Genomic DNA, 27,124 nt, shown 5'->3' on the forward strand with positions numbered 1-27,124 from the left:
CTGAAGGAAAATGAATGAGCAGCTGGGTGAATGAAAGGTTTGCCTAGGAGGTGAGGGAATGGGGCAGGGCTTGCCAGCTGCAGCCATGTCTTTACTTTCACCACTTTGTATTCTGGATAAAGAAAAGAAACAGAAGTAGACTATGAAGCCTGGGATTTGTCCCTTTCTGGAACTTGGGCTGTGGTCAGGGTGCTTGAGTGGGTGAGTTTTGTAACAGGCTCATGCCTCTGTACCTACTTGTGGCTTTTCCATTGTCTACATTAGATGCTGACTCCTTTTTATATCACACCCCGTCTCATACCTGCAGACCTTTTCCACTTGCAGTCCTGGTAGGTTTTCAGGAATTTTATTTTCACATCAGCATCAGTAAGACTTTATTAAGATGGAGAACACGTGCTTTGAGGTGTCACTGTGGAACCAGTAGAGGTCCCTTTGCTATGGGGAAGAAATTGTAAGGTGGAAGGGAGGATGTTTATTCATTGGGATTATCCATGAGGCCTCCTTTGCACTGCCAGGGCTGGCATGTTAGATCCATGGGTGACCATGAGTTCACTGTAGGTTGGCCCAAAAGAACTAAGGCAGGCAGTGGCCTGTGCAACTTCCCACAGGTGTGTGGAGGCAGGACAGCCTGCTGGCTGGGAGCCTGGGCTACCGAGTCAGGCTGACCTGGGCTTGAACCCTGTTCCACCCCTTCCCAGGAGGGCCTGCTTCCTAGGGCTGTGGTGGAGATTAAACAAGATAATGCATGCAAACTGATAAGCGGTGGGGAAGATAGTAAGTGTTCAATAAATGGAGGTTATTATTACTATTTCATTAGTATTTTTCCAGCTGCTAATGCCAATAACTGAAAGTCTTCCAAGGGCTTGGATTAAGTTAATACCAGGTTTGGCCCAGGAAAAGGAGGAGGGGTTTGCATGGTAACTGTCACCTCTCCTTAAAAAGAGGAGAAAATCCAGAAGACAACAAGCCCAAGGAGGGATGTTCAGAATCATCGGTCATCAGAGAAATGTAGATTAAAGACAACAAATGAGATGTTGGTCCCATAGGTTGGCAAAAATAGCAAGTGGGATCGTGCCAAGTGCTTGTAGGGATGTGGGATGTGGGAACCACCTATGGACGGGGCACCCAGCCCTTCAGGAAATTAGGTCTGTGCAACCTTGGGACCCAGTGGTCGCACTCTATCCCAAGTCCCCCTATATCCTGAGGAAACTCACACACAGGCCCACAAGGGGATGGGTGTGAGGGTGTTAATGGCAGCCTTGTTGGTGATGGGGGGAGAGAGAAGCCACACTGGTGCTGACGCTGGGGGAGTCAGTAGGAGAGATGTGAAGGACACACGTGGAAGGCCAGGCGTGGTGGCTCATGTTTATAATTCCAGTGCTTTGGGAGGTCAAGGTGGGAGGATCACTTGAGGCCAGGAGTTTGAGACCAACCTGGGCAATATAGCAAGATCCCAATCTCTAGAAAAATAAATAGCCAGGTATGGTGGTGCACACCTGTAGACCCCGCTACTTGGGAGGCTGTGGGAGGAGAATCAATTGAGCCCAGGAATTCAAGGCTACAGTGAGCTATGATCGCGCCACCGGACCCCAGCCTGGGCAACAGAGCAAGACCTAGTCTCTTAAAAAGGAATGTAGGTGGTGGAGGAGGAGACATGCCCACTGCAGCATGGGTGGATCTTAACAACTTAATGCTAGGAGAAAACAGAAACCCCACGAAACAGCATACCCAGAATTTACAGAAACAAACGCCTGCTCCCAAAACACTAGTGCACATTTTGCACTAATGCACAGACGAGCAAGAGAATATGCACAGGTACACCAGAATTAGTGCCTGTGGAGTGATGGGGAATGACAGGAAACAAATCAATAACAAGAGGGGTCTTGGGTGGGCTCATGAGGAAAATGTACACAAGCCGAATTAACTCTGCCTTAGCACCCCAGGTGCAGGATGGTGAGCGGGGAGGGACCAGCTTCTGAGGCTGTCCACATAGTTTCCCACACTGGGAGAGCCACAGTTCCTGGAACATAAAGAATCCCTCTGTCCTTTGTATAGTAGGTATAAATCTCAGACTACAGGCTCAAGGGGCCAAAAATAAAACTTTATTTTCAGCATTTTAATGTAATTTCTATGTCTGTCTCTCAGGCTAGAGTGCAGTGGCATGATCTTGGCTCACTGCAACTTCAGCCTCCCAAGTAGCTAGGATTACAGGTGCCCACCACCACACCCCGCTAATTTTTGTATTTTTAGTAGAGACAGGGTTTTGCCATGTTGGCCAGGCTGGTCTCAAATTCCTGGCGTCATGATCCACCTGCCTTGCCCTCCCGAAGTGCTGGGATTATAGGCGTGAGTCACTGTACCTGGCCCATAATTTCTATTTCAAGCCACCATTCTTCTGGGAAAGTGAGAAAGTTTCATTTTAGTCATTTGAGGCTTTCCCCAAACTCTCCAGAATTTTGGCAATGGTCTGGAACCTTACTCAGTGCCAGTGTATTTGTAGTGCTGAAAGCTCATCCAGTTCTCCGTTGTAGGGACCCAGGCCACTGTCTTGGTCTAGGAGGCCCCTTTGGGTCTGGGACTCTTCACAGCTGTGTCTCTGCCACATTGAGGACACAGGAACCTTTCACTCTTCTGTCTTCCTAGAGCAGAGATCACAATGTGGAAACCCACAGCCCCCTCCTTGCTACAAACACAGTTTTGTTTATTTTGTTTTGGTTTTGGTTTTTTTGTCCAACTAATTTGTATTTGTTACCTGCATTTAAAACTCAGGAGATTTTATGTACAAATCCAGAAGCTCTGGAGCTCTGGCTGCATTAGACTCACATTCTTATGGGGCAGAGGTTGGCTGGAGCTGAATAGCGTTCTATCAGTGAGGAATGCTTTTAGCTGCAAGTAATAACAAGCCCAACTAATAGTGACTTAAACTATAATCACATTTATTGTGTATTTAACAAGAACTTTCTACCCCAAGGTTAGTTTGGCAGCTCAATTATATAATCAAAAATCAGATTCATTTTATCCTTCTCCCATTTTGACCTCAGCATATGAGCCTTTTGCTTCTACTCTCATGGCTTCATGGCCCAATGTGGCTGCAGTCACTCCAGGAACTACATCCTCACGTGACTCAGGGGAGGGGGTGTGGGGAGTGGAACAAAAGAAGAGTCTTTTCCAGAAGCCCCCTTGGCCAGAACTAGATAACATGGCCATCCTGAGGAAGGATCCAGCATCACATCATGCAAGGGAGGCCAGGAACACAAGACTCAGTCTTCATCAGCCTGGACAGAGGGAAGCTATCAGGGGAGTGAGTAATCAGGCATGCCTGCTGGGAGGCCCTGTGGTATCTGCCACAAACCGCTGCTCCCTAAATACAGCTTGGCATTCCAGTTTGCCACAGTCCCCACCGTCCCCTGTTGTTCCCCAGCACTGAAGCCGTCTATCACTGTGCCTGCAGCACTGGTGTCACTTGCTAGGCCTCACTGGTGTCACTTGCTAGGCCTGTAAGGTTTGGATGCTGCCGGCCTTGGACTCTTCACACACAGAAGTGAAGGGTCCACAGCTGCTCATCTTCATGTTTTTTGTTTGTTTGTTTGTTTGTTTGTTTGTTTGTTTTTTTGTGGAAATGGGATTTTGCTCTTGTTGCCCAGGCTGGAGTGCAATGGCATGATCTTGGCTCACTGCAACCTCTGCCTCCCAGGTTCAAGCAATTCTCCTACCTCAGTCTCCTGAGTAGCTGGGATTACAGGCGTGCGCCACCATGCCCAGGTAATTTTGTATTTTTAGTAGAGATGGGGTTTCACCATGTTGGTCAGGCTGGTCTCGAACTCTTGACCTCAAGTGATCCGCCTGCCTTGGCCTCCCAAAGGGCTAGGATTGCAGATGTGAGCCACTGTGCCCGGCCCATCTTCATCTGTTTACTCTCTTTCTTCCCTTGTCTCTTATCCTACGCCATTTCCCTAGCATTGAAGAATTGCCCTCCTTGAAGAAAATCAGGCCTGGCGTGGTGGCTCACGCCTGTAATCTCAGCACTTTGGGAGGCCTAGGCAGGAGGATCCCTTGAGTCCAGGAGTTTGACACCAGCCTTGGCAATATAGCAAGACCCCACCTCTACAAAAAATACAAGAAAACATTAGCTGGGCATGGTGTCACATGCCTGTATTCCCAGCTACTCTGCTGCCCAAGGTGAGTGGATTGCTTGAGCCCAGGAAATCAAGGCTGCATTGAGCTATGATGGCACCACTGCACTCAGCCTGGGTGACAGACTAAGACCCTGTCTCAAAAAAAAAAAAAGAAGAAGATCCCCCTTAATTCATGTTTCCTACTAAGCCATTTTGCCTACCTCAATCTAATGCACAGTTGGTTCACCAGTGGCAGCCAGTCCTCACACTGTTGCTGGTCTACAGAAACATAAATATGGAACTGAGAAAAAAAGTGAGAAATGTTTACAGTAATTAGATATGGCCACAACATCCAAGCACATGATCCTACGCTCATCTCATTGCACAGGGTGTAGACAGGTTTGGGACTGTTGCATCACAGGGCCAATTGCCTGTGGTGTGAGTTGCATGCTAATCACACGTCGTGAACCATGTCTTAGTCCCCAAAGGGTTAGACATTTGAAAACGGATTCTTCCCCGCAGAGCTGAGAAACACTGGCGTGTTTCTCCAAAACAAAAGTCAGGTCCTCCCAGACTCTCAGGAGGACTTGGGAACTCAAGAGCCAGGATAACTCTTTCCTGCTGTTCCTTTCCACCTCGCTATGCCCCAGCTTAGGCTCCACGATCCACGATGGGACTGTCTTGGTGGAAGAATCCCAGGGCAGCATCTCAAAACATCACCCTGACACATTTGCCTTCCTGCCTGAATCCTGGGCTCACCTACCACCTCTCACATGTGATGACATGATGAGGAATACCTGGTGCATCATGGACGTCCCAACTGTCTACCTCAGACCACCACCCCAGGAGCACTTCCTCAGCAGAGGAGTTGAGGAGAAGTTTCCAGAAAACGTATACATCCTCAGCATTTTCTTGAGGATCTGTCCATTAAACATAACCATCTAGATATGATTTTTAAAGGTTCTAATCCACCACGTAAAATGGGATCTGAAATTGAACAGGCCCCTCCGGAGTGCCCCCTTTGGACTGCACAGCTGGGGCCGAGTTCGCAGGGAGGTCACCCTGGTATTGCAGGCAGGCACTGGCTCTTTTATGCAGTTATCTCCAGTTGTTGGGGAAACAGGAAGGCATGGCATCAGGCTCCGGGATCGGTGCAGAAAACATGTTCGCCTCCCAAGATACACGTAGCTGCTCTCCTGGCAGCTGTAATAAAGGAGGATGGGTCTTTCAAACTGAGAATATTGAAGATCCCAAATCTTGCCCAGATTCCGAGCAGCTCTGGCACGCAAGCTGTTTTGTGATCTCAGATCTCAGGGGTTCGTGTTGCATGGGAGGGCTGGGCCCAGCTTGTCTTCCCTCCATCCAGAAGAGCCTTCTGCAGTGAATCTCAGCAGCCTGGTTAACACTGAGTCATAATATGCCAATAAAAGGAAAGAAAAATATGGAAAGGGGGTATGCAGTTGGTGCCAAAGAGAGAGGGAATTATTCCCTCAACTCCGGGGTGGGGCTGAAGACATCTTTGAAACTGCAATATAGTCTCTTCTCTTGGGCCTCAAGGTGCGGGGTGCCCAGGAGTGTGGCAGAAGGGGGTTGGGGGTAGTCTGATCTTTCTGGGCCTCTCTGTGCCCTTCCTTTTGCTGCCAAAACCTGGGAGACAGGCCCTGGGGACAGTGTGGGGAGGTAGTGGGAGCAGCAGTTTTGTTTTTTAAATTAAGGTAAAATTCCCATAACATAGAATTAACCATTAACCATTTTAAAGTGTACAATTCAGTGACGTTTAGTGCATTCACAATGTTATGCAGCCACCACCTCCGATTCTAACACATTTTCATCACCCCAAAAGGAAACCCCGTAACTTTTAAGCTGTCATTTCTAATACTCCATCCCCCGGCCCTGGCAATCACAAACCTACTTTTTTGTCCCTGTAGGTTATCTTATTCTGGATACTTTATATGAATACAAATCCTTCAGTATGTGGCCTTGTATGTCTGGCTTGTTTTATTTGGCATAAGGTTTTTGGGGTTTATTTGTGTGTGTGTCTGTGTGTGTGTGTGTTGAGACAGTGAGGCCGGAGAATATGGTCTGGAGGCAGAGAACCTAAGGCCAATTCATGCTGACTTCCTAGAACTGAATCAAAAGGAAAACCCCACCTCTGCACCCCCAAGTAACAAAAGAATCAGAGGTTACTCCCTTTGCAACTCCCTGCCCCTTTTCCACTGTGTTGCAGATGAAAAGGAGAAAGTACCTCTGATTGTGGGCCAAGTCTTCATTTGCACAGGGTATAACTTTGTAATTTTACTTCAGCCTCTGGTCCTTCCTTGCAACCAATCAGACTAGCCGTGGGCCAAGTCTTCATTTACATAAGATGTAACCAGATAACCAATGGGAAACCTCTAGAGGGTATTTAAACCCCGGAAAACTCTGTAACCAGGACTCCTGAGCTGCTGCCACTCTGGGGAGTGTAATTTGGTTTCAATACATCTGTGCTTTCACTGCTTCATTCTTTCATTGCTTTTTTGTGCATTTTGTCCAATCCTTTATTCAAAATGTCGAGAACCTGGGCAACTAATAGTCAAGACCTTCCACCAGTAACAACAGGATCTCACTCCCATTGCCCAGGCTGGAGTGCACTGGTGCCATCTGGGCTCGCTGCAGCTTCAACTTCCCGAGCTCAGATGATATTCCTACCTCAGCCTCCAGAATAGCTGGGACTACAAGTATGGGCCACTATGCCCAGTTAATTTTTTGTATTTTTAGTAGAGATGGGATTTCACCATGATACCCAGGCTAGGAACTCCTGGGCTCAAGTGATCCACCCTCCTCAGCCTCCCAAAGTGCTGGGATTATAGGTGTGAGCCACAAGGCCCAGCCTCATTTGGCATGTTTCAAAGGTCATCCATGCTTTATGTAGCATGTATCAGAATTTCATTCCTCTTTATGACAGAATAATACTCCATTGTATGGCTGAACCACATTTTGTTTATCCGTTCAGCCATCAATGGACACTTGGGTCATTTCCACCTTTCAGCCACTGTGAGTAGTGCTCCTATGAACTTTCGCATCCAAGTTTTTGCTTAAATACTTGTTTTCAATTATTTTGAGTATAAACCCAGAAGTACAACTCCCGAGTCATATGGTAATTTTCCATGTATCTTTTTGAGGAATCATCCAATGTTTTCCAGTTTTTATGCACCGTTTTACATTCTGCCAGCATGTATGAGTGTTCCATTTCTCCACATCCTCACCAACACTTTTTTTCTTTTTCTATTTTTATTATGGCCAACCTAGCGAGTGTGAAGGAGCAGCAGTTTTCAGCTCAGACACTCGTGTTGGGTCATGGAACTTTTCCCATTCTGAGTTTCTGTAAACTGAAGGACAATGCCCACCTTAGAGAGTAGACAGCAGTGTCACACAAGTCACTGTACATAGCATCCCTAGCACAGCATCCAACATGAGAGGTGCTGTTCACTGGGGCGCTGTATTACTCTGTTCTCAGGCTGCTAGTAAAGACATACCTGCGATTGGGTCATTTATAAAGGAAAGAGGTTTAATTGACTCACAGTTCCACATGGCTGGGGAGGCCTCACAATCATGGTAGAAGGCAGAGGAGGAGCAAAGTCACATCTTACATGGTGGCAGGCAAGAGAGTGTGTGCAGGGGAACTCCCCTTTATAAAACCATCAAATCTCATGAGACTTACTATCACGAGAACAGCATGGGAAAGATCTGCCCTCATGATTCAATTACCTCCCACCAGGTCCCTCCCGTGACACGTGGGAATTATGGGAGCTACAACTCAAGATGAGATTTGAGTGGGGACACAGCCAAACTATATCAGGTACCAAGGCCACCTCCAGGCACCATGTTACCTAGTGCTTCTCATTCTCACTGTCATGAAGGACAAGGGCTTCTTCCCTCATTTAGCATAAAATAAAATAAAAACGAATCACCAGAGTATGTATTCCCAGCAGGGGAAATATCATCCCAAGAGGGGAAAAAGTGGTCCCTGGGAGTGAAGCAAAAACACATTCACATACAGTCCCGAAACAGATCTACAGTCTAACTATAATAAGAAAATTTCGTGGGAGGTGGGGTAATTCAGGGAGGGGAAAAAAACTATAAAAGAACCCTGGAGAAGGGTGGCAATAATGAAAAAGAGGTTGAGAAACAATGACGTTTAAAACAATTTAAATTTGTTTAATTTTTATTTTATAATTTTTAATAAATTAAAAGCCTGATTTTTTATTATTAGATTTAACAGGCATAAAGTACTGTATTAAATTGCTCTGGAGGTTTCAATTTCTCTGTTTATCTCAGCGGCTTTCAGTTTCTTTATCTTAGACTGGTAATAAACAGTGGCTTTCAATTTCTCTATTTATCTCATCAAAGACTAGTAGTAAACGGTTTGTGAGCAGGTGCCAATCTGCAGTCCACACCTCAGTAGTGCTGTGCAGAAGCATCACTGTGTCTTCGTCTGTCAGGAATTATCTCACTTCCTTATGTATCTGTTCATTTGATTGTTGTCTGTCTCTCTTACCTGAATGTCAGCGTCAACACCGTATCTAAAACAGTGCCTGCCACATGGGGATACTTGGTACATCACTAGGAAATGAATTGTTGAATGCCTGAGGGAATGAATGAATGAATGAATGAATGTCCACTTAAAAATTGTTTTGCTGGCTGGGCATGGTGACTTACACCTGTAATCCAAGCACTTGGGGAGGCCAAGGTGGGCAGATTGCTTGAGCCCAGGAGTTCAACACCAGCTTGGGCAACATGGCTAAACCCCACCTCTACAAAAAGTTAGCCAGATGTGGTGGCATGCACCTGTAGTCTCAGCTGCTCAGGAGGCTAAGGTAGGAGGGTCATCAGAGCCTGGGAGGTCAAGACTGCAGTGAGCCGTGATCATGTCACTGCACTCCAGCCTAGGCAACAAGAGTGAGACCTTGTCTCAAAAAATAATAATAATAGCAATAATTTTACTGAGTCAGACACTGGAGGCTACTTTTACCTAAAACCCAAGGAAACCAATCAACCAAAAATGGTAGCAGTTCTCTGCCTTTGACAGAGACTCAAAATAGCAATGTCTTCAACAAGAAAGAAGGATATTTCTCTCTCACCTAAAAGTCCTAATGTGGCTGTTCTAGTCTGCAAATATGATGGGGGTCCAACCTGCTTATGTCTTGCTGCTCAGCTGCATGATCCAAGATGGCCCCATTCCATGGAGAAAGAGAAGCCGCCCCTGCCCTTCAAAATTTACTCCTATCCCCTTGCCTAGAACTCATCATGTGGCCACATTTAGCCATAGGGAAGCTGGGAATTGTAGTTTTTATTCTAATCAGCCATGTGCCCAGCTTAGAAACAGATTCTATTAATATGAGAGAGAAGGGGTGAATCAATATTAGGGGACCCTCCAGGAGACCTGCCACCATCACCTTAAGAGGATGTTTTTTTCATCTCATCCTTGCCTTCCCTCACTGGGCATTGTATCAGCCAGAAGGAAGAAAGAGGTCAGTGTTTCACATTCCAGCACCAAGCCAGGTCTGTTTGTCAAAACCCTCCAGAGACCACATCTTGTGGCACAAGACTTCTGGGACCATGTGCCCCCTTCTTCCTGGGTCCTCTCTGGCACAGGATGGATTCCTCACTGCAGGCACTCTCTGGCTGCCCTCATGCTGTAGTTTGTTCAGCTGTCCATTCTTCAGCTGACCCTGGGTCACAAAATGAAAATAAACAAGAGACTATTTTGGAGAAGGCATGCCAAGGGACAAGACGATGGCCTGTTTGTTTCCAAACCTGCCCTGAGCCATCATTCAGAAGGCTGATGCAAAAGAAAAGAGAAATCAAAAGAGAAAACACTGCAGCCAGGAGTCTTTTGAGACAGGTGGCTTCCTAAGCTTTTGCAGGTAGGGTCACCATGGTAACCAGAACCAGACAGATGACCTCGAATGGAATAGACTGACCTAGACCTTCTGCTAAATGTGTCTAAGCCGGACGTTGAGGACAGAGTGGGATTCCCAGCCTGAAGTTTAAGATGTGCTATAGTCAACAAAAATTTAATTATACATTTTCAAATAACTAGAAGAGTATAATTGGATTGTTTATAACACGAAGGATAAATGCTTGAGGTGATGGATACCCCATTTACCCTGATGTGATTATTACACATTGCATGTCTCTATCAAAATAGCACATGTAACCCATAAATATATACACCTACTATGTACCCACAAAAATTAAAAATGTTTAAATGTTTAAAAAGTTTTAATGTAACAAATGAACCAAATTGTATATTGAGCCACTGGCACCACCACATAGAGAGGAACTATCTTAGGTGACTTTATTTACACATATTTTTATTCTTTTCCTTTTTCTTTCTTCCTTCCTGATGTTTCTAGCTTTTTTATCCTTTCCTTTCTATGAGAAGAATTTCCTGTACCCATTTTTTCTGGGTAGAGCTGCTGTAACAAATTCTCTCGGTTTTCCTTCATTTGAGGATGTCTTGATTTTCCCTTCATTCCCGAAGGATATTGTGTCTGGATATAGCATTCTGAGCTGATGTTTCTCTTCCTTAAGCCCTTGAAAAATGTTGTGCCATTTCCTCCTGGCCCCCATGGTTCCTGATGAGAAATCTGCTGTCATTCCTATTCTTTCTCCCTTATTCTGACACATTTTGTTTGATTAATAAATGAATGAATAAAAGAGTTAATCTGAGCCCCACAGCCTACCAGCTCTATGACTTGGGAAGAGCTCCATTCCTAAGCCTCAGTTTCTCTGTATAGAACATAGGATTGGCAATTACATACCTTCCTCTCAGGATCGATGTGAGGATTAAGTGCAGTTATATACAAAGTGCCTAATACAGTGCTTGGTGCATGAAGCACTCAATCTCAGTGGAATGAATAAATGAATGCATGCATGAATTAATGAACTAATTAATGACCTCAGTGTCTTTGTGTAGAGAAGTCATGTGCTGCCATGGAAAGGCCCTGAGCTGGGAAGCAGGAGACAGGCTCAAGGCCTTGTCTGCTGCCAAGACCAAAGCACAGGAACAGCACTGTTTGCATTCCCCATTTGGACCATAAGTCTCCCCATTGGTCCTCAGTCTCCCCATTTGGACCATAAAGAATTTGTCATGGACTATTGGTTCTCAATTCTCAGTGTGCACTAGAATCTCCCAGAAAGGTTCGTTGTTGTTGTTGTTGTTTTCATATACTGATGCCTGGCCCAACTCTAGACTAACTCAAATCAGACTCTCTGTGGGAAGGGCCCTCAGGCTGTTTTTTGTTTTGTTTTGTTTTTTGTTTCAAGTTCTTTGAGAGATTCTGATGCAGAGCAAGAGTTGAGATCCTATTATCCTGATGGAACCATCATCTTGGATAATTTTAGAGGTGTTGTGGTTCCTTTATTGTCCTCTTATCTTCTCCTACCTTACCCCTGGGAAGTAAGTTTCCTGGAGTCCATTGTGCTTATTTCAGCCACTTTATAAAAAGTAGCCTTGGTCTCTAAAAGCTTCTTGTTTGATGTAGGTCACTGCTCATTTGAGTAGCCATTTGTTTTCTAACCAGCAACTAATGTGAATGTTTAGAGATGTGCCTGGAGTTGTGCCAGTCGCTGCTTTAAAACCTCTGACACCAGTCCATGCCCCTTCAGCAGATGCAAACCACCTTCCAGGCTTCCATGTCCTGAAGCATCCAGCCCCAACTTTCTCATCTGACCTCATCTCATAAAAGAAGTCCATTGATTCAGTCCAATTCCTACCAAAATCCCAGATGGCATTTAGTAGAAACTGACATGCAAAGTAACTAAAAGCCAAAACAACCTTGAAAAAGAACAAAGTTGGAGAACTTATACTACCTGATTTCAAAACTCACCATAGGCCAGGCACGGTGGCTCATGCCTGTAATCCCAGCACTGTAGGAGGCTGAGGCAGGCGGATCACCTGAGGTCAGGAGTTCAAGACAGCCTGGCCAACGTGGTAAAACCCCATCTCTACTAAAAATACAATTAGCTGGGCATAGTGGTGGCACCTGTAATCCCAGCTACTTGGGAGGCTGAGGCAGGACAATCACTTGAACCCAGGAGGCAGAGGTTGCAGTGAGCCGAGATGGCGCCACTGCACTGTAGCCTGGGTGAGAAGAGCGAGATTCTGTTTAAAAAAAAAAAAAAAATTCACCATAAAGTTTCAGTAATAAGGACAGGATGGAATTGGTATTGGATAGATAAATCAATGAAACAGAATAAAGTCCAGAAATAAGCCTTCTCATTTATGGTCAGTTTATCTTTGGCAATGGTGCCAAGTAATTCGGTGGGGGAGGAAATGGATACCCCCCCTCCATGATGTGTTTATTTCATATTTCATCCCTGTATCAAAACATCTCATGTACCCCAGAAATATATACACCTACTGTCTACCCACAAAAATTTTAAAAAATAATAAAATAATTCAGTGGGGGAAAGGATAGACTTTTTATAGTGGTCCTAGAACAACTTGTGTGTGTGTGTATGTGTGTGTGTGTATGCACATATATATATGAAAAGATGAATTTAAGCCCTTATTCCACACTATACACAAAGATTAACTTAAATTGGATCATAGACGGAAATATAAGAACTAATACTATGAAATTTCTGGAAGAAAACACAAGAGCAGATCTTTGTGACCTTGAGTTAGGCAACAAAAGCAAAATCCATCAAAGAAAAGAATTGACAACCTACAATCTTTTGCTCTTCAAAAGACACCATTAAGAAAAAGACAAGCCACAAACTGGGAGATAATATTCACAAATCATGTATCTGATCAAGGACTTGTGTCCAAAGTATATAAAGAACTCTTATAACAGTAATAAGAGGGCAAACCTAATTTTTTTTTTTGAAATGGAGTCTCGCTCTGTTGCCCAGGCTGGAGTGCAGTGGCGAGATCTCTGCCCACTGCAAGCTCCGTATCCCGGGTTCACGCCATTCTCCTGCCTCAGCCTTCCGGGTAGCTGGGACTACGGGTGCCCACCACCACACCTGGCTAATTTTTTGTATTTTTAGTAGAGACGGGATTTCACCGTGTTAGCCAGGATGGTCTCCATCTCCTGACCTCATGATCCACCCGCCTCAGCCTCCCAAAGTGCTGGGATTACAGGTGTGATCTACCACGCCTGGCCCTAATTTTTTAAAAAGATTTGACTAGGATTTGATGGGAAAAAGATTTGAGTAGATGTTTTATCAAAAAGATATGTGAATAGCTAAAAAGCACATGAAAAATGCCCAACACCATTAGTCATGTCACTAGAGAAATGTACTTAAAACCACAGTGAGATACAACCACATACTTACTAGAGTGGCTGTAATCAAGAAGACTGAAGTGACCAAGTGTCAGAGAATCTAGAACTCTTGTGCATTACCAGTCAGAGTGTAAAATGGCACAGCCACTTTGGAAAACAGTTTGGCCGTTTCTTTTAAAAGGTAAACATAAGCTTACACACAACTCCATAATTCTACTCTTAGGGATTTACCCAAGAGAAATGAAAATATATATCCATACAAAGACTTGTGTGAATGCTTATATTGCATTATCCATAATGGCCCAATATTGGATGTTGCACATCTATGCCATTGTGCATCGTTGTTTAATGGGTACATAGTTCCAATTTTACAAGATGAAAATTGTTCTGAACATGAATGATGATAATGAGTATCCAATAATGTGGATGTAGTTAATGCCACTGAACTGTACACTTCAAAGTGGTGAAGATGGTAAATTTTATGTTGTATATATACCACCATTTTTTAAATACTTTTTGTTTTTATTTACTGTTTTCTAGAGACAGGGTCTTGCCCTGATGTGCAGGCTGGAGTGCAGTGGTGAGACTGTAGTTTACTGCAGCCTCAAACTCCTAGGTTCAAGCAATCCCCCCACCTCAGCCTCCCAAGTAGCTGGAACTACAGGCAATTTTATTTTATTTATTTATTTTTTTCCCAAGATGGAGTCTTGCTCTGTCACCCAGAGCTGGAGTGCAATGGCACAATCTCAGCTCACTGCAACCTCCGCCTCCCAAGTTCAAGCAGTTCTCCTGCCTCAGCCCCCCGAGTAGCTGGGATTACAGGCGCCCACCACCATGCCTGGCTAATTTTTGTATTTTTAGTAGAGATGGAATTTCACCATGTTGGCCAGGTTGGTCTCGAACTCCTGACCTCCTGATCCTCGCACCTCAGCCTCTCAACGTGCTGGGATTATAGGCGTGAGCCACTGTGCCCAGCCAATTTTTTAAACTTTTTGTAGAGACAACGTCTCACTATGTTGACCAGACTATTAGAGTGGCCATAATCAAGAAGATTGAAACTACCACGTGCTGGAGAATCTAGAACTCTCATGCATTCCTAGTAAGAATGCAAATGGCACAGCCACTTTGGAAAACAGCTTGGCCATTTCTTTAAAAAGTGAAACACTAATGACCAAATTCCTGGGCTCAAGCGATCCTTTCACCTCAGCCTCCCAAAGCATTGGAATTACAGAGAAATTTGAGGCCACCACACACCTGGCCTCAAATTTTTTAAAAACATAATTATTAAGGACCAGGATCCGGGTAGTGGGCACTATCTCACTTATTTCTCACCACAGCCCTTTGAAAAGGATACCATTTATTTTCCTCATCTATCCAGGAAACTGAGGTTCAGAGAAATTTAGTAACCAAAGTCACAGGTTCCATCACAGACTGTCAGATCTCAAAGACCCCACCTGGCCATGGCACCCTCCTCCTACATGTTCCTCTCCGACTGTAAGAAACCTAATCTGGCTCTTGGGTCTGGGTCATCAACATGCCATCCAGACAAAGACCCAGAGACTTAGGGGCCACGTGAGCCACAACCGCAGTCTCATCAGTAAGCACTTGGAAGCACCCAGGGGGCCATGGTGATGCTGGTGGCAGGCATTGCCAGAGGATTAGTGTCAACGAGTGTTACCAGGGTTGCTTTGGGAAGGCTGCTGTGAGGCATTACTACTGGGAACCAGAGCTTCTGCCCAGCTGTCACCCTTGAAGCCACATGGAGGGAGGTTCATGAAAACTGCTTTTAAAAAAAAAAGGAAGAAAGAAAGAAATGAAACCTAACCTGTACCCCTGTTCCTCCTTCCTACAGGCACGACAGGGTTCTATCAAGGAGGAAATGGACTGGGCAACGCAACCGGATTTGGGAGTGTGCACCAGGTAGACGGCTCCCTCCCGATTCTTTCTTTAGTTCTTTCTGGAAATATTCCCCTTACATCAAGGCACCCAGAGAGCCCATGACACACACAATCCCCATTGGGAACCTGCCTCTTATTCCCCGGGTTTAGAGACTACAGGGGCTAGATTGTGCAATAGGCTGCTGGAAGGACACAGTATATAGGCAGAGACGTAGGAATTGTTAGAAGATTCCTGAGATGTCATGGAGATCTACAAGTATGTTCCATCTTGACCTGGGCCCAAGACACCCATTGACTGTTGAATCTGGTATATATCAATACAAACGGGTGGGTTCTTTCACCAGACTGTGGGCTTCTCAAGGGGGGCCGTATGTCTTGCTCACCTCTGCATCCCCAGTGGTGAGAGCCCAGCGCACAATGGGGGCTTTATAAATACTTGTTAAATCGAGCAAAGTCAACTCTATGTAGGTGAATGTTGGCTATACTTTGATTCTCTTGGTGTCACTTACAAAGTGAATTAAGAATTCACATCAGCTAAAGGTGTGCAGTAACTCTGCTGTGTGTACACCTTCCATGTAAACCTAAAATTATTTCAAAACAAAAGGTTCACTTGCTTTCAGGCTACCATTAAAACAGAACCACCCTGGGGTAGATGAGCTTTAAGAATATTTAACATATTTAGGTCTGAGGACCACACAATTTCTTTTCCAGTGAGAATCTAGATAATTTAAAACTTAGCAAATGTAAAAATTGTTTCATGTATTTTTGCATTATTTCTAATGTACTATGTACATAGATAAAATACTTGTAAATAAAACAGTCCTTTTTAAGATGTGGTTCTTAACCCTCCATTTCATCATTAAATCTGTGTTTTTCAAAACCACTGACCACCCCTGCCCCACCCCCGGGAACTCTGACTCCTTGCTCTGGGGTGGAGCCCAGGAAACAGAACATTCTGTGAGTGCCATGCAGAGTTGAGAAGCACTGGTTTGGTGATAGTGGAGCAGGATATTTGAAACAATGACCGTTGGAGAATTGGAATCCCTGGTCTGCTTAAACAGAGCTTGATCAAAGGTGATTGGCAGCTATTGAATTGATCTCCATGACTCCCTCATAGAATATTCTAGACCCCTAATGCTGTGCAGGTGCTGCTGTATTTGCACCTCCTCCCCATGAACATAAAATGTCACTTTGTCTCCTGGGTTTGTGTGTGTGTCGTGTGGGTGTGGGTGTGGTCTTCTCAGTTTGTGTGTGTGTCATGTGGGGGGGGGGGTGTATGTGGTCTTAATTGTTAATGCATTTGTTTATTAATTTAACCAGTAGTATTTGTTGAGTTACTACATATACCAGGCACTGTTTCAGGTGCAGAGGATACAACAGTAACCAAGACAGGTGCTGTCAGGGCCACGTCTGTATCCCTTAGGGTGGCCTGCGGACCTCCAGGTGCCAGCATCTGCATGCCTGGGCCCGAGGGGCTTTTCTAGAACCAGTGCATGGGGCAGCAGGAAGTGCCTGGGAATTAAAGCCCCCTGGGAGCAGCTCTCAAAGACCGACAAGTTGATGTATAAACCCCTCCGCTCCCTTGACCTATGGGAGAGGCAGTTCTGAGATGTGGATTTTAGACCATCTCAGCTTTTCCTCATAGGGCTCATCTCTGGTCACCACCACAGAAGCACCTGTGCAGGCTGCTGTCCCGCATCTGCTGTCTCACTTCCCCGCTCCCCTGCTAGTGTCTTCTTCAGCTTCCAAACAGCCTCCTTGCACTGGAATCCTTGCCCCAGGATCCGCTTCTGGGAAACTAAAATGAAGACAGTTCCTGCCCACAGAGAGCTTTTATTCGAATGGATTCTAATGTTTGTTTCTGATGGCACAGTAGTTTTAGGAAACCCTTTTGATCTGACAGAGCAGCCAGGCTGACCAATGACCCGAGCCCAGAAAGGCTTCCTCACGCATGTCCTTGGTTTGTTTTTCTTTTCCCAGGACTATCCTTCCTACCCTGGCTTCCCCCAGAGCCAGTACCCCCAGTATTACGGCTCATCCTACAACCCTCCCTACGTCCCGGCCAGCAGCATCTGCCCTTCGCCCCTCTCCACGTCCACCTACGTCCTCCAGGAGGCATCTCACAACGTCCCCAACCAGAGTTCCGAGTCACTTGCCGGTAGGTGCAGGCACTGGTGGGGCCATTCATGGATGTGGCCTGAGAGCTTCTATGAAGGAGGGACCCAGCTATGGGTCCCAATTGTAACGAATAGGTTACTCAAGGGTCACTGGTGGATGTGGCCTGAGAGCTTCCATGAAGGAGGGACCCGGACATGGGTCCTGGTTGTAACAAACAAGTTACCCAAGGGTCATTCATGGATGTGGCCTGACAGCTTCTATGAAGGAGGGACCCGGATATGGGTCCCAGTTGTAACAAACAGGCTACCCAACGGCTAAATCCACCTCTCAGACATGTTTTGTTGCCCTGTTTGTGCATGTGTTTAATTGCATTTGTGTTTAAAAGTCAGAAAATTTTATTAATACCTAAAAATTCTATTTTCTGGCTTCTTTTGAAAGAAGATCTGGCCATAGTAGCCACATTCCCAAGGAACATCACTTGGTTAAAACTAAGTGTGTCTGCTCTTTTTAGAAAGGACACACTCAATTCCACATCTAGCCAGCTTACCCCGTGTTCATTACTGCCTGGCCCATGTAGGCCTTGGAGTTGATGAGCCCGGTAGTATTTATAATATTACTGGCCAGGTGCAGTGGCTCACACATGTAATCCCAGCACTTTGGGAGGCAGAGATGGGTGGATCACCTGAGGTAAGGAGTTTGAGACCAGCCTGGCCAACATGGTAAAACCCTGTCTCTACTAAAAATACAAAAATTAGCCTGGGTGGTGGCAGGCACGTATAATCTCAGCTACTAGGGAGGCTGAGATAGGAGAATCACTTGAACCTGGGAGGTGGAGGTTGCAGTGAGCCAAGATCGCACCATTGCACTCCAACTTGGGCAACAAGAGTGAAACTCCATCTCAAAAAATTAAATAAATAAATAAAATATTACCCATCCGGTTCGTGCTGAGCACATACCTGAGTGATCTTCTCTAATCACTGACTTATATATTTATTCAGCAAATATTTGTTAAGCACCTGCTGCATTTCAGGCCCTCCCTTTAGTTTGAGAAATAAAGTGCAATGTAAAGTTAAGCTTTGCAGACAGGAATCGAATAATCACACAAATACCTCATTACAAACTGCGATAAGGAGAGGCATAATCCTCACAAAAACAGGTTTATATTATCCCCACCCTTTTTCTAGATAAGAACAATGAAGATGAGAGTGATAAGGAGCTTGCTAGTAATTGGTGGAGCTGGGATCCAAACCCCAGTTTGTTGGCCTCCATAACCAGCACTCCTGCTGTACACTGGCCATACACAGCCAGGAATAGGTTATCTAAAACCCATTTGAGAACAGAAGGGCAGAGGCCTTCAAATATTGATTCTTTGTCTAAGAGGGGTTCAAGTATAGCAACTCAGGGTCCTCAAGAATTATAGAATCCTTCAAACATCCTGAAGCATGTTCATTGTTTTTCTTTCAACTTTTATTTTAGGTTCAGGGGTACACATGCAGGTTTGTTACATGGGTACATTGCATGTCACGGAGGTTTAGTGTACAGATAATTCTGTCACCCAGGTAATCAGCATAGTACCCACTAGGTAGTTTTCCAGTCCTCACCTTCCTTCCATCCTCCACCCTCAAGTAGGTCCTTGGGTCTATTGTTCCCTTCTTTGTATCTGTGTGTACTCAATGTTTAGCTCCCACTTATAAGTAAAAACATGTGGTATTTGGTTTTCTGTTCCTGTGTTAATTCACTTAGGATAATGACCTCCAGCCCCATCCATGTTGCTTCAAAGGACATGATCTTATTTTTTATGGCTGCATAGTATTCCATGGTTTATATATATCACATTTTCTTTATCCAGTTCACCATTGATGGGCATCTAGGTTGATTCCATGTCTTTGCTATTGTGAATAGTGCTGCAATGAACATATACATTCATGTGTCTTTATGGTAGAAAAATTTATATTCCTTTGGATATACACCCAGTGGTGGGATTGCTGGGTCAAATGGTAGTTTCATTTTAAGTTCCTTGAGAAATCTTCAGGCTGCTTTCCACAATGGCTGAACTAATTTACATTCCCATGAACAGTGTGTAAGCATTCTCTTTTCTCTGTAACCTTGCCAGCATCTGTTATTTTGTGACTTTTTAATGATAGCCATTCTGATTGGTATGAGATGGTATATCATTGTGGTTTCAATTTGCATTTCCCTAATGACTAGTGATGTTATTTTTTCATATGCTTGTTGGCTGCATGTATGTTTTCTTTTGAGAAGTGTCTGTTCATGTCCTTTGCCCATTTAATAGAGTTGTCTTTAAGGATGTTTGTTTCTGATGGCACGATAGTTTTAGGAAACCCTTTTGATTAGCCAAGATTTTTTGGCTTCAAAAGATATAGAAAATCCAATTCAAACTAGTTTAAGAAAAAACAAATGAATTTTTAGGCTTATCTAACCAAGATGTTCAAAGGTTTAGGGCTAGGTCTAGGTGTTCCAATGATAATGTTGAGACTTAGTCTCTCTCTTCCTTCTGGCTCTGAATTTTCCTGGGTTCATTTCATTCTCAGCCAGGCTCCTCCCATATGGTGGCAAAGATGGCCACCAACTACCAAGAGCTCAATCCTGTCTGCTAATCCACCCCAGCAAACATAATTCCTCCTTCTTAGCCATTCCTGCAAAAGACCCAAGTAAAGCTCCCATTGGCCCAGCTTATATCACATGCTCATCCCCAAACCAATCTCTGTGGTCAGTGGAATGGAATGCTGGGATGAAGCAGCAGACTTTGGGCTCATGGCTATGGCTGGAGCTAGAGTTGGGATCAGTGTCACCTCAACTACCAGGGACTGAGAGTGAGGAAGAGGTAATCAATCACCTCTTTACCAGACCACTGTAACTACAAGAAGACAGAAGAGGCACTAGATGAGTAAAAACAATAAATGTCCACAACCTTGATATAGATCCCACCTATGCTATGAGCAACATGTGACAGAGTCCATGTCCTGACCCCTCTGTGGTCACAAAACTTGGTATGTAACATCTCTATGCAACTAACGCACCAGCCTATGGATTCATTCATTCATTCCCCAGACCTGCTATGCACATCTTCTCTTTTACAAGATGGTTTTGGCTTATCAACATTAAATAACATGGCGGCAATATATTAGAATGTCAGTAGGTATCACTGAGTTTTGTTCCTTTGTCTTCTTTTCTGAAACCTGCTGATGTTTGTAGGGCTTTGCAGAAGCTAAGCTAGCACGATGGTGTGGAGACAGTCATCAACAAATATTAACTGGTTGATTGTTAGAAAAGGAACAATAGGGAAGACCCACCTGTTTTGTTCCTGGGATTCTTGGTGTGGCTATTGATTTTAGCCCTTAAATTTTCCATCACTGGGAGTGAGTGAGTTATCCTTGGTTTGATGACAAATGGAGACAATATGGCAAAGCATGTTAAATAAAGTCAACTTTTTAAAAGGTTTAGAGCTTGAGCATTGATTTTGGTCATTGTGATCCCATCCCAGAATATTTAATGATGCATAGTACCTATTTAATAACTTTCTTTGAAGAGTTTGAAGTTTAACAAAGTTTTTCTCTGTCATGATCTCAAATTATCTTTGGCCATCCTCATTTTCAGAATGTGGTTTTTCCGATCTCATTTCAACAAAGGAGAAAAAAAAACAAAACACTGATGAGAAATTAGGGCAGAGAGGAACTATAAGCAGGAAATCATCAAGTAGATGCCACAATCCATCTATAATTCAATGGTGAACTGAATGGCAAACAAAAAACTTACTTCCCCAGAATTTGAGTTTTGTGGGAAGGTTCTCTTTATTCCCATCAGGAGTGAATATAAAGGCTCATTGTGTCTCCCTGAAATTTTTGTCTTGTTTCCCCCTGTTCTTACTTTATCCCTTGATCTAAGGTTCAACAATAAGTGGTTGAGATGGTTTTTACTGTGTGTCTAACAAGCTGACATAAAATCTAATGACATAAATAATGGTCAGCTATAGCTGAGGTCTCTTGCCTCTTTTTCCTAGTGTTCACTGTAAAGGAAGGGAATTTAAGCATACATGTGTGTGCACGCACGCACGCATGCACGCGCGCGCACACACACACACACATCCATGCACTCTTTTTAAATTTCCCATAAAAACTCTACTTTTGAAATTATCCAGGATATCCTTGAGTGGTTGGTTCCAAACTCCAGAGGCTCTAGAGGTTTACTGACAGATCACACTCACTGTGTGCACTGCCTGGATATATAGTATTTTGGTGCTCCCACCACTCACATTCCCCACCCACCCCATCCCCACCCCAGGACGCTCTGCATTGACGTGCATTAATGTGTGTGTGAAGTGCCAACAATTTGCAGATGATTACAGGGCAATTTGCTGATGTAGAGGGCAGAATCTGAACATCTCATGTTACTCAAGAGAAAAACCAAATCATTGTTTCCTTAAGCATTTTTTTCTTTTTACATTTTTAAGTATGATACAAATTATCTAAAAAGAAGTTGAAGGATTTTTTAACTTCTAAGATCAACTTCCTCTGGCAATAGAAGAAGAATTGTTTTAATCTCTCAAGAGGAAATTGGGAAGGCTCTTCCGTGCAATTTGGCAAAATCTAACAAAATTTAAAATGCATACCCCTTTTAACTCAACTATCTAACATCTGAGAATTTATCCTAAAGATAAACTTTGACCTAGGTACAAACACTTAAGTAAAAAGAATATTTATTTTTTTCACTCTGATTAAAAATTTATTAATACTATTATGCAAATAATTTTAGTGATAACCGCAAGGGTTTTGTACTTTGTACTGTTAGTATGTAAATACATACAAAAATACATTTTGAAACTTTTTGTATCCCCTTTATCCTTTTCAATTTCTGTTTATGTTTGCTCTACAATATATATGATGAATCTGTGCAGTGGAAAATTTTTGCTGATGAGTATGGTACAATCAGAAATGTTTGGACACTGTATCCGTTTCTTCTTGCTACTGTAACAAATTGTTATGACCTTTGTGTCTTAAAACAACACAGTGATTATTTTACAGTTCTGGAGGTAAGAAATGCAACATGGCTCTCACTGGACTAAAATCAAGGGATCAGCAGGGTTATATTATTGGAGGCTCCAGAGGAGAATCATTTCCTTGCCCTTCCACCCACAGAGGCCACCCGCCTTCCTTGGCTCATGATCCTGCATCATTCCAATTTCTACTTACATTGTCTCATCTCCTTCTCTAACTCCAGCCCCTCACCCCCTCTAAGGGCTGTTGTGATTCCATTGGGCCCACCCAGATAATCCAGGATCATCTCCCCATCTCAAAGTCCTTAAGTCAGTCACATCAAGAATATTTATTTAAAAAAAAAAAAAAAGAATATTTGTTGCAGCAACATCATAGCAAAAGGCTGGAAACAACCTGGATACCATGTCATTAACAGGAAACAGGTTAAATTAATCATGGTGCATCCACCAGCGGCATACTATACAGCTGTTAAAAAGAATAAGGTAGATATATTTATGCTAATATGGGCTTCTCTTTGAGCTATTGTGATAGGTTAAAAAAAAAAAAAAAACAGAAGGCAGAATTACATGTGTAATGTGAGCCTGAGTTTTTTTAAAAGTTTTTAAAAGTTTAAGTGTAGGTTGGTACCCATATTTACTCATATTCCATAAGGAATTTCTAGAAGGATGCAATAAGAACTGTGAATAGTCATTTTCTCTGGAGAGGAAAACAAGATCTAGAATGAAAAGAAAAGACTGTATGTAACAGGCAATCTGTAGAACACTTCACCCAACAGCAGCAAATACACATTCTTTTCAAGTGCACATGGGACATTTACCAAGATAAATATTAATATATTCTGGGCCACAAAACAAGTTTCAGTACCTTTAAAAGAATCAAGGCATACGAAGCATGTTCTCTGACAGCAGTGAAATTAAATTAGAAATAAATAACAGAAAGATTGTTGGGAAGTTCCTAAATCTTCAGAATCTAAATAATATACATCTAAATGACCCATGGGTCGAAGACGAAATCAATGGGAAATTAAAAAGCACTTTGAATTGAATGAAAATGAAAACATGTATATCAAAATTTATGGAATGTCATTAAAGCAGTACTTAAAGGGAAATTTATAGCATGAAATGCCTGTATTAGAAAAGAAGACACACTTTCTTACCACAGGTATCAGGTGAAGGAAGGAAGGAAGGGAGGGAGGAAGGAAGGGAGAGAGAGAGGGAGGGAGGGAAGGAGGGAAGGAAGGAAGGAAGGAAGGAAATGAGGGAGGGAGGGGAGAGGAAGTTGGTCAAAGGATACAAAATTTCAGTTAGTAGGAATAATTTCAGAAGAACTATTGTACAATATGGTGACTATAGTTAATAAATAAGGAATTTTATTAATCTATCATCATGCTGCTGATAAAGACATACCTGAGACTGAGCAATTTACAAAGGAAAGAGGTTTAATGGAGAACTCGTTTCCATGTGGCTGGGGAGGCCTCACAATCATGTTCCAAGAGAAGGAGAAGCAAGTCACGTCTTGCGTGGGCGGCGGCGGCAAAGAGAGATCTTGTGCAGGCAAGCTGCCATTTTCTTAAAACCGTCAGATCTCATGAGATTCATTCACTATCACGAGAACAGCGCAGGAAAGACCCTCACCCATAATTCAGTCACCTCCCACCGGGTTCCTCCCATGACATGTGGGAATTATGGGAGTTACAATTCAAGATGAGATTTGGGCAGGGACACAGCCAAACCATATCAGTGTTATATACTTGAAACTTGCTGAGAGTACATTTTAAGTGTTTTTAGTAAAATTAAAAAATAAATATGTGAACATTAATTAGCTTGATTTAGCCATCCCCAATATATACATATATCAAAACATGTTGTACATCATAAACATACACAGTTTTTATTTGTCCAATTAAAAAATTATCATCATCATCTGCAGGGTTGCTGTGAAACTTGAAATAAAAACGCCAGGCATGGTGGCTCGTGCCTGTAATCCCAGCATTTTGGGAGGCTGAGGCAGGTAGATCACCCGAGGTCAGGGGTTCAAGACCTGGCCAACATGGCGAAACCCCATCTCTACTAAAAATATGAAAATTAGCCAGGCGTGGTGGCACACGCCTGTGATCCCAGCTACTCAGGAGGCTGAGGCAGGAGAATCACTTGAACCTGGGAGGCGGAGGTTGCAGCGAGCTGAGATTTCACCACTGTGCTCGAGCCTGGGTGAAAAAGCGAGACCTTGTCTCAAAAAAAAAAAAAAGAAGAAACAAAAAAATGTGCCTTGCCAATTATTATTATTATTATTATTATTTTTGAGACAGAGTCTCAATCTGTCGCCCAGGCTGGAGTGCAATGGCGTGACCTTGGCTCACTGCAACCTCTGCCTCCCGAGTTCAAGTGATTCTCCTTCCTCAGCTTCCTGAGTAGCTGGGATTACAGGTGCCCACCACCATGCCTGGCTAATTTTTGTATTTTTAGTAGAGATGCGGTTTCACCATGTTGGTCAGGCTGGTCTCAAACTCCTGACCTCGGGTGATCAACCTGTCTCAGCCTCCCAAAGTGCTGGGATTACAAGCATGAGCCACCGTGCCTGGCCCAACCTGCCAATTATTAAGTAACATGCAAATGTAAATAATGATTACTGAAAATATATTTAAGAACTCACTTTAACCCAAACAGTTAATAAATTTCATCCAAAGATATGTTTATTTAACTTAATTTAAAATTTTTTAAAAATAAGAAAAGAAGAAGTAAAACTTCATGAGGTAAAGAGATAAAATGACAAGGTCACCTATGTGGAAAATCTGATGGAATCTATGAAAAAGCTACTAGATCTAAAAAGTGACTTTAGCAGCGTAGCAGGGTACTAGGTGAATATCTAAAAATCAAGAAACAACAGGAAATATAATATTTTAAATGCCATTTGAACTATTTCAAAGTTCAAAGATATGAAATACTCAAGGTTAAATTTCTCAAAAGATATGCATGACTTTACACTGGAACCTATAAAACTGCTGAGAGAAGTTAAAGAAGGCATTAATAAGTGGAGATGTATACCTGGTTCACGAATCAGAAGACTTAATACTGTTAAAATGCCAGCTTTTCCCAGATTGATCTATAAGATTAACACGATCTCTAACAACATCTCAGGCATTTTTTTAGAAATTGTCAAGCTATTTCTGAACTTTAAATGGAAATGCAGAGGACCAACAAGAGCCACAATGACTTTGGTAGAGAAGAACAAAATTAGAGGGCTAAGACTACCTGATTTTAAAATCCATTTTAAAGCCACAGTACTTAAGACAATGCAGCACTGGCATAAAGATAGACAAATAAATCAATGGAACAGAATTGAGAGTTCAGAAATAGGTTGGGTGCCATGGTGCATTGCCTGTAATCCCAGCACTTTGGGAGGCCGAAGAGGGAGAATCATTTGAGGCCAGAAGTTTGAGACCAGCCTGAGCAACATAGCAAGACCCTGTCTCTGCAAAAAATAAAAACAAGCCAAGCAGTGGCTTGTGCCTGCGGTCCCATCTGCTCAGGAAGGTGAGGTGGGAGAATTGCTTCAGCCAGGGGGTTGAGGGTACAGTGAGCTATGATCACACCACTGTACTCCAGCCTGGATGACAGAGTGAGACTCTATCTCCAAAGTAAATAAATGAATTAACCCACATTTATGTGATCACCTGATTTTTGACAAAAGACAATTCAATGGAGAAATGGAGAAAGGACAGGCTTTTCAACAAAAGATGCTGGAACGGCTGAGCACAGTGGCGCACGCCTATAATCCCCGCATTTTGGGAGGCCAAGGCAGGTGGATCACCTGAGGTCAGGAGTTCCAAGATCAACCTGGCCAACATGATAAAACTCTGTCTCTACCAAAAATACAAAAAAATAGCCAGGCGTGGTGGCGCACACCTGTAATCCCAGCTACCTGGGAGGCCGAGGCAGAAGAATCCCTTGAACCCAAGAGGCAGAGGTTGCAGTGAGCCAAGATCATGCCACTGCACTCCAGCCTGGATGACAGAGCAAGAGTCCATCTCAAAAAAACAAAAAAAAAAAATACTGGAACAACTGAATATCTATACTTCATACCTCACATGACACAAAAAAAATGCAAAATAGATCATAGACTTAAATACAAAACTGTAATCGTCTACAAGAAAACATAGAAGACAGTTTTGTGACTTCGATTTAGGCAAAGATTTCTCATATTTAACACCAAAAATATGATCCAAAAAGAAAGAATATAAACTGGACTTCATACAAATTTTAAAATTGTTCAGAGAATGAAAAGAAATACATGGTCCAGGAGAAAATAATTGCAAGGCATATCTCTAATAAAGCATATGTACTCAAATATAGAAGGAGTGCTCAAACCCCAATAATAAGAAAGCAAACAATCTGATAAAGAAATGGGCAGCACCGGGCACAGTGGCTCACGCCTATAATCCCAGCACTTTGGGAGGCCGAGGCAGGCAGATCACCTGAGGTCCGGAGTTTGAGATCAGCCTGGATAACATGGTGAAACCCCATCTCTACTAAAAAATACAAAATTAGCTGGGTGTGGTGGCATGTGCCTGTAATCCCAGCTGCTCGGGAGGCTGAGTCAGGAGAACTGCTTGAACCCAGGAGGCAGAGGTTGCAGTGAGCTGGAATTGCACCACTGCACTCTAGCCTGGGCGACAGAGTGAGACTCTGTCTCCAAAAAATAAA

General features: G+C 43.4%; 1 protein-coding gene across 3 annotated transcripts in view; it reads left to right on the plus strand.

Annotated features, from left to right (window-relative positions):
- Nucleotides 1-27,124, plus strand: part of EYA2 (EYA transcriptional coactivator and phosphatase 2) — a 300,584-nt gene that overhangs the window by 164,805 nt on the left and 108,655 nt on the right. For all 3 annotated transcript variants that reach the window (XM_010384164.2, XM_030915788.1, XM_030915789.1), the window contains 2 exons: nucleotides 15,243-15,310; nucleotides 17,269-17,446. In XM_010384164.2, the coding sequence (XP_010382466.1) occupies nucleotides 15,243-15,310; nucleotides 17,269-17,446 (246 nt within the window). The remainder of the gene's footprint in view (nucleotides 1-15,242; nucleotides 15,311-17,268; nucleotides 17,447-27,124) is intronic.

The sequence above is a fragment of the Rhinopithecus roxellana genome, chromosome 13 (genome assembly GCF_007565055.1).
Source record: "Rhinopithecus roxellana isolate Shanxi Qingling chromosome 13, ASM756505v1, whole genome shotgun sequence".
In the NCBI taxonomy this organism is placed as follows: domain Eukaryota; kingdom Metazoa; phylum Chordata; class Mammalia; order Primates; family Cercopithecidae; genus Rhinopithecus; species Rhinopithecus roxellana.